The 13,009-nt window shown below is 34.1% G+C and overlaps 1 protein-coding gene across 6 annotated transcripts in view; it reads right to left on the reverse strand.

Annotated features, from left to right (window-relative positions):
* Positions 1 to 13,009, reverse strand: part of LOC108746602 (nesprin-1) — a 100,672-nt gene that overhangs the window by 74,793 nt on the left and 12,870 nt on the right. For all 6 annotated transcript variants that reach the window (XM_018483465.1, XM_018483468.1, XM_018483466.1 and 3 more), the window contains 11 exons: positions 7,303 to 7,364; positions 6,383 to 6,478; positions 6,216 to 6,299; positions 6,047 to 6,139; positions 5,221 to 5,399; positions 4,731 to 5,133; positions 4,394 to 4,540; positions 3,750 to 4,290; positions 1,777 to 3,460; positions 1,571 to 1,679; positions 131 to 1,178 (listed from right to left, as the gene is read on the reverse strand). In XM_018483465.1, the coding sequence (XP_018338967.1) occupies positions 131 to 1,178; positions 1,571 to 1,679; positions 1,777 to 3,460; positions 3,750 to 4,290; positions 4,394 to 4,540; positions 4,731 to 5,133; positions 5,221 to 5,399; positions 6,047 to 6,139; positions 6,216 to 6,299; positions 6,383 to 6,478; positions 7,303 to 7,364 (4,446 nt within the window). The remainder of the gene's footprint in view (positions 1 to 130; positions 1,179 to 1,570; positions 1,680 to 1,776; positions 3,461 to 3,749; positions 4,291 to 4,393; positions 4,541 to 4,730; positions 5,134 to 5,220; positions 5,400 to 6,046; positions 6,140 to 6,215; positions 6,300 to 6,382; positions 6,479 to 7,302; positions 7,365 to 13,009) is intronic.

Consider the following 13,009-nt stretch of genomic DNA (forward strand, 5'->3'; position numbering starts at 1 on the left):
ATATGATAGAAATTTCATATCTAGAAATTATAGCTATAACATATAAAAAATAAACATTAAGTAACAGAAAAACTAAATTTGTACGTTTTTTAATTCAAACATGAAACAAACAAAAAAATCGTATATTCACCTTTTACAAGTTTCCGGGATTCGTCTTCTAATGCATTTAAAATCAATACTTTTTCCTTGATTTCTTTCTGTAGATTTTCCGTTTTACGAACTTTTTCCTCAGGTGATGCTGTAGAATCTTCTATGTTTGCAACTGATTGAGGCGCAGCTTGCTGAACCCAAGACCGGAGCTCTACGAGCTTTGATTGAAATTTATTCCACCGAGTGCTATGTTCCTGAAGATAAACAATTTTTTCGCGCACAATCTTTAACGTGTGTTCCATCTTCTGTTCAGTTTCCGTCACTTCCTTTTCTAGAATCTCTTGTTTGCTTGGTGGTGCGGATGTTTGAGAAAGATTAGTATATGTTTCACGCAATTTCGTTATCATTTCTTCGGCTGATTTTCTCAAATTTGTATTGAATTCCTGTTTCTTCTGCAGGTCGGAGGATACTTGAGCGGCATCGTAATAAGATGCTAATTCAATTTGACGCAATTCTTTCTCAGCTTGTTCAATCAATCTCAAAATCTCGTTCTTTTGTTCTTGATAAGTGTTCCAGAGTTTTTGCGATTCCTTTAAAGATTTTAATATCTCCATGCTTTGGCCATACGTATCATTCCAGTTAGCCTCTAATTGTTGAACTTCGGAAGAGACGAAAGGCGGAGCGTGTTGATCTTTCAGAAGATCTTTACCGCGTTGTAACATACTGACAATGGTTGCTCGTTGTTGCTCTAATTGATTAAGGCGGGATTCCTGATGAGCCACCGCGTTTTGTAATTTTTCAGGAACCTCAGGCGTGACTTCAACTTTTGATTGTTCGCGAACTTTGCGCAACAAAGTGCATACTTCGCGTACCTCTTTGCGATAAGTATAACTTTTTGAATAGATGTCTGTCTTCGTCATTGTAATTTCGATCGTTGGAATCAAGTTCTTATATCGAGTTATCAATTGCTCCAAATTTTGCTGCGCCGTGAGTGCTTCGCGATCCGAACGATTCAATGTCAAGTTGTCGAGAGTTTGAACCAGCCATTTCATTTCTTCACGCTTGCTATCAGCTTCGCGACAGATTTTCTGTGAACAATCAATAATATTTTTTTATATTAATTATATTTATCTAAAGCGATTTGTCAACATTTGATGAAAGAGATGAAAAAGACATGATAAACAAAAGTACTGTTTTTTCCAGAAAATTTTTTAATAATTATAGATTAATATTTATGGATAAATTAGATGCAAATTAAATCCGTATTTATTAAAAATTTTATTTTAAGAGTATTATCATTGGACTCTTAAACGAAGAGCAAACTCTAAAAAGAATAATTAAACATAGAAGTGCGCGTATATTTACCGTCAAGGTCTGGAGCTATCCGGAGGCAACGCAGAAAAGGCGAAGCAAAGTATTTAAATATTTCAACACGACATGCCATGATAGAGGATTATATGTGAAACTGGCCAATACTAACCTGAAATATAGTCTTCTCTTTCTCAAATTCTTCTAAAGTATTGACTTCATGTAAAATGGTTCTCAACGTACTGTCAACATGGTCCATCCAATGCACCATCTCATCGAACCTAGAATTAATTGCACATTATTTAAAGGAAGAAATTGGCGCTAATCTATTATACTGAATATACTTATCTACTATACTGAAGTTAAATAAATGCTCACTTTTGTCTATAAGTTGCCCATTGTTGTGGAATTTCTCGCAATTGTTCCCTTAAGTTCTCCACTTTTTGAGCGGTTTCTTCCCACAAACGTTCGGCGTTTTGCGCGGCGTCAACCAAGCTAGTATCTTTCGGCTTGAATTTGTTATAAGCATCACTAATCTTTTTTAAGGTCTGTAGACAACGCTCGACTTCGAGAACGGTGCCGCGGTTTACGAAAAATTCTTTATTGCGCTGTTGAATACCATCCACATCATCATTGTTAATAAGTGCTTGTTGCTCAGAACTAATTTCCATCTCGATTTCTTTGAGATATTGAAGAAAGCTAGTCTCATCTAGGCGGAACTCGAGCTTCATTAGATGAAGCGGCGCAAAGGTGAGTATTTCTTTCCAGCGATCCTGAAGATTCTCTACCGTTTTTGCAACGGGAAGTTGTTGATCAACTGGTAATACATTCCGAAGATCTTGGCCGGCCTTTACGAGATCTTGTATCCACTTTTCATTGACTTTACCGAAGAAGTTTTTGTGATATTCGACGGATTGACGATTATCGATGTGCTTTTCGTTGATCATTGTTTCCGCAATCGAAAGCCATTCAGAGATTTGTCGCTCGCACTCTTTAAATTTCGTCCAACGGCGCACAGATTCTTGCAAACGTTGTTCCCAGACTTGCGCCGCTTGAGAGACTTTAATAAATCGATCATTGAGTTCTCTTAAGGTAGCTCCACCTTCGGCAGTCTCTATGTCGGCATGACTATCCACAGCCTTGACGATGTTAGCGAATACTTTATTCTTAGATTCCAGCATAGATTTATAGTAAAGTGTTCTCGAGAAGAAGGCTTTATGACGATCTAGTTGAGCCAAAGCAGCGTCTCTACCACCTGCGAGATTGATATTTGCCAAAAAACTTTCGGCTTCATCTAGCCACGCAGATATCTCTTTCTGCCCTGCTTCTAGAGATTCTTGTTGTACCAATAATTGATGATACAAGTGCAATTGCATCGGTATCAAAGCGCGTACCTTAACAAGAGTTTCTTTCTCTTTCTTTAGTGTGTTCATCATCTTATCGACTTCGTCGCGGGACAAATCCTGGATAAGAGTTTGGAATTTTTTACTGATATTTTTAAAGAGATTTTCAATGTCCTCGACTTCATTGTGAAGAGTCTGCAGTTTCTCTCCGTAAGCTTTGATCCGTTCGGTGGAGCTTAATCCGGTAGTCGATAAAGCAGCCTCGGCATCTCTTAACCAATTCTGCAAAGTCTCTACTCCCGCCTTGTAATCCTTTCTCGTTCGAATGAGATCACCCGCATGCATGTACTGTTTGGCCTCTTGGAAGAGCTGTTCCCATCTCGCCGTCAGATTCGCGTAACGCTCCTTCAATCGAAATGCTACCGATTCATCGGATGTGGCAATTAGAAAGCTTACAGTGTCCGACAATTGTTGATGCTTATCTTTCCATACGCTGATATCTTGAAAGAACTCCATTCTTTCCTCCTCTGGGAGATTCAGGACAGGTTCAGCACGAAGTAGCCATGCTTCGAATTCATCTGAGACAATGGTCCAACGATACCAATATGCGACAACTTCTTCGAGCATGCTCTGGACGCAGCGCAAATCCATCGACACGTTTTTCCATTTTTCGGCCGTCTCGCGCATAAAACGATCAACGTTGAGGCTCTCTTCTCGATCTAAAAAGCACGAATTTATGATACTGTTTCGATGAGTCTAAAGCTATTGTTTATACACTTAAGGAATTTTAATATATAATAAAATTAATTTAATTATATTTGAATTAACTAGTTACTATTTAATTATTTTATTTGATATAATCATATTTAATTGTAATCCTTTGTGTTATTAGTAAATTTATTATTGACTATCACATTTAAATGTGAATATCAACCAATAATTGAAAATTATTTTAATTATTTAAAATTACTTTAATTATTTAATTATTTAAATTATATTTTTATTTACCAATATCGACGTCACGCTTGTATTCTTCTGCCACTTGCTGCATATCCAAGTAAGCCTTTTGAAATTCCTGGAATATTCTATTTCGGGAAACAAAGTTACGATATTGCTCCAACATCTGATGCACTTTCTGCTCTGTGCCATATTTAATATTCCAGCCTTTCAATTTGGTCTCGACGAGATATAGGAAAGCAATCAAACAACATTTGTGTTCTAAGAACTTTAATTTCACCCTTCTTTTAGCGGCACGATCAGGCAAGCTATCGAAGCGTGTAGACATGTTATCTAATTGTTCTGGTCGGACTTGTCGCGCCAACGGCGAGTTCTTGGCGTGTTGGAATTTCTCCATCATTGTCGGTAAATCGAGGAAAAATTTTTTATGATCTTCCAACTTATTCGAGATTATATTCGCCGTGCTTTCTGACATTTCTTGTGGTATATTATTGTCTGAGTATAAGAGAGCTTCAGCTCTTGCTAACCATTTACCGACTTCTCCTAATTCTCCCGGTAACGCTGAATCAAGTAGCCAAAGCCAATGCAGCATCTGGAGAAAAATTATATTTTTTAAAAAGAAATTTCTGCAACGTTAGGTTCTATTCGTTCAGTTAGAAAAATTACAAAAAGTTGAAATAGATTTCGAAACCTACAAAGAGTTCCATTTGTTGCCACAACATTTGTATATGTCTCCAAGAATCTCGTGTGATACTTATCATACTAGGTGTATCGACCAAACTTTGCATCTTTTTATATATAATTGATTTCTCATCAGTCTCTGCTCTAAACAGCGTATATTCCTAAAAAGAATATAAAGAATAATATATTTTTATTTTTATTTTCTTATCTTTTTTTAAATCTCAAAATATTACGGTTTTCCAAACATTAATGATTAAAGTGGAATCACATAAATGATTTCACTAAAATATTAAAATTAGAGATTTATGATATGAAGTAAAGATATCTGTTGAGATCTGATTATGAAAGTACCGGGTAACTTTGTGGATAGGCATTTGTTCTATCAAGTTGTTCGAGATGCCTGACTCTCTCATTTAGCCATTTAAGAAGACTGTCGTATTCTTCTTGTATAGCCGCGAAAGAATCAGGAGCTGTGTTTCCTGGTTCTGGATATTTGTGCAAAAATTGGGCAACGTATGTCATAATTGATTTTTCGTCGGGTTGCGGTACGTCCACGTCCTCAGGATCCAACAATCGGGCAATACCTAGTTCGATCTCAGCAACCTGAAAGGCTGTTTCTAGCCGAGCTTTGTTCGACGCTTCTCTCATAGCTGCTATGTTTACTAAATTAGCCTTTATGGCATCGATAATGGCTAAGAAAGCATTTCCGTCTCTCCAACTTTCTCCAAAGTCTCGAACTTGAATACCAACGTCCCTAAGAAATCCACCCCGACATAATATTATTAAAAAAATTCATGTAGTTGTATCTATTACACAAATAATAATTTAACAGAGTACTGACTTCGGCAAGGCATTGGTGACCCATTGAAGCAAGGTTTTCCGTGCACTTTGCTTCCACTTTTCGCTGCTGATGCGTTTTCTTTCGCTTGCCGCCGAGCCCTGAGTGCCAAGGCTTTCGAGGCTGCTCTGACTGCCCCATGTTTGTCCAAGATACTCGAGGGCTCTAGTATTCTCCTCGATCTAAAAAAAAATTCCGAGGACTGGTATGATGTTTCCTCTCCTTGTCGAGCCTAAAGATAATCTAGCGTGCGTACTAATAGAATGCGCAACATCATGCCGGTGCGATTCGTCTTACTCTTTTAGAATGATCAAGATCATTCATCGCATTCACAATTTTGCTTTTTTTACTACTCACCCGCTTGCGATCCTTCGATCGTAGCTTGTTTATTGAAATACATACGGTTAGCAAAGTGACATAATTTACTTTACTCGCAACGAAGATTAATTTATTCGATGACATTTAGTCATGACTGTTCAATTTGTAGAAAAAGCATTAGTCACTTCTTACCATAATTCACATAATTTAAAACTTACTTTGTTAAAACAAAATTATGTAATTTTCAATATATCTTAGAATTAAATTTTACAACTATAATTGGTAAGATGAGTTACTACGATTGTTATAGCTTAAACAAGAAAATTAAAAAAACATAAATTAATCTTTGTTGCGGCGTATAAGAATGTGGTGCTGCTGCTATTTGTTTGAAGTACTTTGATACGTGATACGAGCGCTATATTTAAGCAGCTACCGCATACTAAGTATACTGGTGCTTTTTTGCATAAAAATGATCATTAAGTATAACTAAAATATTCGAATGATATAATACCTGGAAATACAAAATGATAGTCCATATTAGGCCCAATACTACCGGCGGTCGTCCGTCAACCAAATCAGACGAATTTATATTCACTAATTTGATCTGTAAAAATATTAAATATAGAAATTGGCTGTCGCGATTTTTTCAACTTGTCGATTAAATTAATAGAAGTACTCACTTTCTTGCCTTGTAAAAATTGCAACGCAGTATTGGCATTACTCAAGAAATGCGGTCTCTTTAGATTACGGCCTCTCTCTACAGGCTGAAAGATCACGCATGTTTTAGACAACTGGTTTTTAATGTTTTTTTTTTTTTTTACAAATGTCAACGCAAATATTTCATTACCAGTTTCTCTCCTGAAAGAACTTCGAGTAAGGCGAGAAGACGCGTGCCGTCTTTGAGATCCTCGATTAAATCATCGATACGAAGCGGAGGAACTCTCTATGGAAAAGAAATATTTACCAACTGCGTAATCACGATTATATATTCATCAAATATATGAGTAAGAAAATTATTGGGTAAATTTTTTTTAAAAACATTAATTACATATATTTAGCGATGATAAAATTTGCCGCATATGCGAAATTTAATGTTATATACGTAGTTTATTTAATACTTTAATTATTTAATTTTTAATATTTAATGCCTGCAGATGATATAATTTTCAAATAAATTCAGTATACTGACTGAATACTGGCAGTTTGTACTATAAACTAAACTTTTACTGTTTTCACTTTAATTTTTGAATTGATCTACGCGCCACGTCACAGATCAATGTTACTTGTTCTTTATTTGATGATATATAATTTTTTTTACTGAAATAGCTATTTGGTACGAGGACGAACAAGGTATTCGCCTTCAATAACTTCGTTGCCTTTGATGCATACATGTTACGAGTTGGGTTTCCGCAGTAAGGCAAGTTCTGAAGGATGCGGAAGTAGGGGAGCATCGAAACTCAAGAGCCAGGTACGGGCTAGATCAGCCGTTCAAGTTTCGATAGCACGATACGAGAGGCAGTCCGCGTCATGTTTTATTATGCGTCACGTAAGGATCGAGAGCGTTACGTAACTTCGAATGAGACAAAAAAACGAGAGTCAACCCATCGCAAACTGCCGTTGTATTTTTCGTTCATTATTATCAAGTACCTGGCGGTGAAACGGAGCACGACTTGGAGCACGATATCAAAATACTATTTGCCATATATGAATATCTGTTTCATTGCGTTTTCTGAAGGTGACAAAAGTATTTTTTCTTGACACACTTACCTTCGACAGATGAGAATTGATCCAATTTATGAAGGTTTTCTTTTGCACGCGTTCTTGTTCGTCTGAAAGAAAAAAAAAAAACGAGAATCAAATATTAATTTTGCGCTGTAAATTAATTCGAAGAAAATACATTTTCGTGAAATTAAAGAGCTGCAATATTGCGACATATGTTTCTGAAAGAACGGATATAAATTATTCATTCAGATATCTATATATATTTGATGAATGTTGAGCTGAAGAAGAGCATATCGAACAGTGTTTACGATTGCTTGTGGGCATTTGCGAATCGTCGAGTTCAATTATAAGGATTATGCGAAACACATTAGCGCCGTTTTATTTTTAAAGCTGCCGTCACTTTACTATATCTTACCAGTTATGGTGCTGTATACGTCGCACTACAAGGCACACGCGCGATAATGAATGTGCAACTAGTATAAATTCACAAGCGCATGATCGCGAAGCGAACATTAAACTGTCACGTAAATTATTTGTGCGATATGCACGTCCTTAACGCGATTCGACAGGAAGGAAAACTAATCATACAAGTCGACAAACAAGTCGAATATGATTGACGAATGTGCTCCATTGCGTAGAAACTTTATAAACTCTTTAGAAAATGCTCAAGAATTCATTTCACGTATTTTTCTGCTTTATTATATTCTTTATTATTTTCTTTGGAGCAATTGAAAAAATTTGGTAAAAATATCTCATATCTCCCTGGCATCTCTCTCTATTTTAATAATTTATCTATTTCCGCGTATGAAAAAATGCCGGCCAGGACGATGTTTATCTTTCAATAAAGATATCCCGGACCATAACATTTAATATGTGCATATTATTGAGATTTTTTTTATTCGCCGACACACACATCCGCTTACGAAATGACATTGGTTCCTGGAAGCAAAAATTTGCGGTTCCCGAAATAAAACGGCTTTGATGTCACCAGCAGATACTAACATCGTTGCCTTGAAACAATGTTTCTTTTCATCGAATCTTTCACGTGGCCTCATCGCGGCGTATTATATCTTCGTGTCGTAATGCATACACATTACGTCCAGTCTGTAAGCTACAAAAAAATTACTGGGTAATTAACGAAAACACGTTGCTTTATTCTACGTTGTGCCTCTGATTTACGAATCAAGGAATCGTCAGAAGTTTGTTCTTCCGTTTGATCTCACATTTGCAAAAAGGCTGCATAAATCGGACTTCTTGACATAAGTTCGCGCGTTAATTTTTCTGTAGATATAAAAATTGGAAAATATGGGCGTGCAAGTTTAATAAATTTGCAGTTGAATTCTGCTCGAGAAGATATTACACGAGTTTTCTTTATATTAGGTGTAGTAAAAAGTCATCGCGTATTTTTTAGCTCAAAGTTGTATATACAATATCTTCGTCAATAATGAATGAAATTCAAATTTAAAAAAAGGGTTTTAAAGCTTGAAATCTCTACTTTTAAAAGCTTATCACATTTTTTAAGTTTATATGAGTTTGATAATTTTTACATACCAAAAACTACGAGCTGAAAAAGACGAAAAATTTTCTTCTCACTTTGTGGATTTGTAACGTGTCCAAAACGAATTTGAGAAAATTTTCGATTACCTATCGTGAAAGCTTGATACTTTCCCTACAAAATCGTTTTTTTTAAATATTCCTACGACTTTTGATTACTGAGTTATCGCGGATTAAATAAAAGAATTATTTTGACTTTAATTGCTCATAACTCCATTAAAAATTGTCGTATCGTATAATTTAAAAAAGAGATTTTTAAAGCTGAAACTTTACTCTATCAAGATATATTTATATTGTTGGTAAGAAAGTAATTGCGGTTTTTACTGATAGATGTCTTTTAAAAAAACGCGATGACTTTTTACTTAACCTAATATTACGTTGCGAATTCTCTTTTCGATAAGATTAATGAAAATATAGCACGTATTAAAGATAAGAATACGTTAAAGGCGATATAATCTCAAATATACAAGAATTATTAGAACGTTCTTGCGGAATAAGGAAAATTTATAGAATTTATTAACATACTTTAGCAGCTTAGATGAGGAATACTGACCTATTGAACTGTCGCGATATATGAGGAACTGTAAGAAACTATTATCATCGGTTTTTATCGTTACTTTATCCGCGGTAGATGTTTAATCGTAATCACGTAGGCGAAAGTTGCAGACCACATTGCGTTATGGTGCAGTCCAGTAACATTGGAAAGGCAGGATATTCCCACGCGTTCTCATTACCATTCATCGTGAGTGTCATGGTTACGGTAAATCGTTCGGCAAAACACACGTGAGATGTAGTGCCTGCGATGCATTTGATTACAATTTTCGAGGGTTCACTTTCATGCCTGCGCTACACTGAATGTCAAAAGTGAGATCATGTAAAGCACAGATTTTATTAGCGACCAATTAATTTTTTAAAAGATAATAATATACTATAAAAACTTTCATTACAAATAAGATAATTGTAATGATAAATGACCTTCCTTCAAGCAGTTTTTAATATCTAATTTTTTATAGCAAATTAACATTTTCTATAAAAACTCAAATATTTTATAACAAATTATAGTATAGAATCGCTCGATTGTTTGACACAGCAAAACAAATTAAATAGCAATAAACCAATAAACGAGCAAAATTAAGATGTTAATATTTTATATATATTTTATATAAGAATTATGTCCCAAGAGATTTAGAGAAATAAATAAATGTTACTGTTATTTTTTTCTGTTTTAAATAATTTTATATGTAATAGCCGATATTTCAAAAATGGTTCAAAAATTACTACTTCAAATATAACAATTATTTGTTCAATAATTCTAATATAATATTTGAGACTTTTGAAATAAAGATGGAAAATGATATAACTAAAGTATGTATAACTTTATATTATAATCATAATACTGGTTCGCAAATATAATTACAAGAGGATGATTAGAATAAGTTAAGAATTGATCTTTATTCGTATGATTCATTCGAGTTGTTTTACAATACGACATCATTTAATATAGTGTGTAATTTCAACCGTTTGTAAGAAGCTCGCGTTTGTATCATTTCTAATTTTAAATTCAGCCGTTCGAGGCGTGATGCGCATGAAAAAGTCCACTAAACGTATTCTCGCTTTCGAAAATATCTGAAATTGCATCGCGTAAAGTGAATTTTGTATGATGTGTTTGTCGGACGTTTATGTCCGCCAACAACATCCAAAATAAATACCGTTTTAAACGAGCGGAAATATTATTCTGTAAAGCGCATGCCACTCTCATCTCCTAGAGTAATGTTTAGGATTCTGGGACAAGATGATCCGCGATTATGTCACCAGTGTTATGAGAATGAGAATCCGCTACCTGCGTAATCGTCTCAACCAACCGATACGATGTACCTTTACTTATATCGATATTAAAAATTGTTCGAGTAATAACAGATTCAGTTACTGAAATCGAAAGATATTGATCACGGGATATTGATACCAGATGACATTCATCAGAAATCGATATCATAATTTTTCCTTGCTTCTATCTTTATTCGCTTTTTCTGCCTACGTATTTTTTATTCTTGTTCAATGTTATTTCGTATATAAACATTTTTTGTGCATTTTTTTTATAAACTCGGCTGCTGTATATGAGTCATAAAATTTATTTGAGAAAAACCGCGTTTGACTTTTGAGAATATAATAATCATATACATAAATATCATTATAAAACTTTGCCAACATAATTTTAATCATACAGTTGGCTCACAATCAGTTTTATAATGGTATTTGTTTAATCATTTTAATCATTTTAAAAAATAACAAAAATAAAAATACAGATGTTATTGTATGTCATTTATCTCTTTAAAGATGCTTAGTTTGTATTATTTTCTCTATCAATTCTTGGAATATTATTTTATATATCACATATAGTATGTGGAGAAAAAGTGCATCTTTATTGTAAGCAGAGAAATACAAGATATCGATTATATAAGTTTAATTTCAACCGACCATATATCAAATGTCGTGATTTCTTCTATTTTCGTGACGATTCCGGATGGTAGAGCACTCGTGCGTTCGTTCATGTGTTTGTCTGTGAGGAACTGTTTCGAAAAAAGAAATAGGTAAAAGCTAAAGCGACCAATGGCTTTCATTATACGGTGTCACGGAAGGTAACTGTGCGGCCATAAAAATCACGTAGCAACAGGAAATCTCACCCATTGTGTATTTGCCACAGACGAAAGTTTTCGGGGTTAAGAACCAGAACGAGCGCGGACTGTCTTAAAAATGTGTCTCAATTTTACGATAAATTTCCTAGCAAACTTGAATAAACTTTGAAGCTTTTTTTATTTATAAATCGAAAAATGAATTAGATTGCAAATCGCACTTTTTAAATTAATTTTAAGGAAACTTTATTTTAATATTTAATATTATGATTTACTGTTATTTTTTTTGTATTTTTATTATTTATATGATAAATTGAATCTAAAATAATACATTCACAAATTTGAATAATCAAGTAATTCAATAAATTAATTATGTTAATTGATTTAGAAATTGATGCATTAACAAATCCGGATTCATAGTTTTAATTTTAGAAACATTTTAAACTCATTACAAAATTTATTACGAAAAATAAAATTAATATTAAAATAATATTCTATATGATTTAATAATTTTGTGAGTATATAATTTTACATAATTAAATAAATAATTATAAAACTTACATGATTTATGTCATAAACTATCATCTTATTTAAGTAATATATTATAGACATTGCCAAAATTGACTTTCACTTCTTCAATTTGTTTGCAAGTTTGTGCTATATACAGCCGATTTTCGACTACGATCGATTTATTTTTACGCAGCCGATAGAAGAAAGATTAACGACAAAGTACAGATCGATGGGGAAACTTTGAACCAGAACGATCAACTCACGGAGGTCAGATCGCTTTCAACGTTCGCCACGCTAACCATTGCTTGTCGTGATGGTTCAACCGGTCGCACGAAGAAGAAACGTAAATAGATGTTGGTCGTTTAAAGCAACCAGAGACAGTCGCGTGCCGTTTCGCGAACCGTATCATGGATAGTCACTAACACATTAACTAAACGAATAGATTCATCTCAAACTTACTATATCGCGGAATTCATAGACTTCTCAAATGGTTACTTTGTTGTGCGAATAAATTACAGAGAGTTCGAACAAAACAAAAAAAAATAAATATCATATATTGTAGCACTTCACACTTTTGCTATTTTTCGATTAAAAAACACTTTTGAATCTCGTTGTAACGTAATTCTTCTTTGAGCATCTCGTAATGTATTTCGTTGATAGATTTTTTTGTTTACTTTTTAAAAAAATTAAAAAAGAAATTAAAAACGAAGAATTTCTAATTTTCTTCGTTACGTAAGTAGATATATGTATCTATGGAATAATTTTACGATCGTATTTGTGGCTGACCATTACGACAGCTAAGCAAGACGACAACATCTGAGATGTCCGGTTTTCAGAGGAGAGGAGGAAAGGAAATCAGTAAAGTGGGACAAGTTCTCGAAGATGAGGTCAGACGATGTCTCCTCGAATGAAACGGGATAAATTATGAGAGAGCGAAAGATGATCAAACAAAACTTACCTACCTACAACTTTATGGTATATGTTATTTTTACTATATATGTAACTTTTCGTATAATTGAATTCTGAATTCATACATACTATATATATATATATATATA

The sequence above is a fragment of the Trachymyrmex septentrionalis genome, unplaced genomic scaffold (assembly GCF_001594115.1).
Source record: "Trachymyrmex septentrionalis isolate Tsep2-gDNA-1 unplaced genomic scaffold, Tsep1.0 scaffold182, whole genome shotgun sequence".
NCBI classification, from domain to species: domain Eukaryota; kingdom Metazoa; phylum Arthropoda; class Insecta; order Hymenoptera; family Formicidae; genus Trachymyrmex; species Trachymyrmex septentrionalis.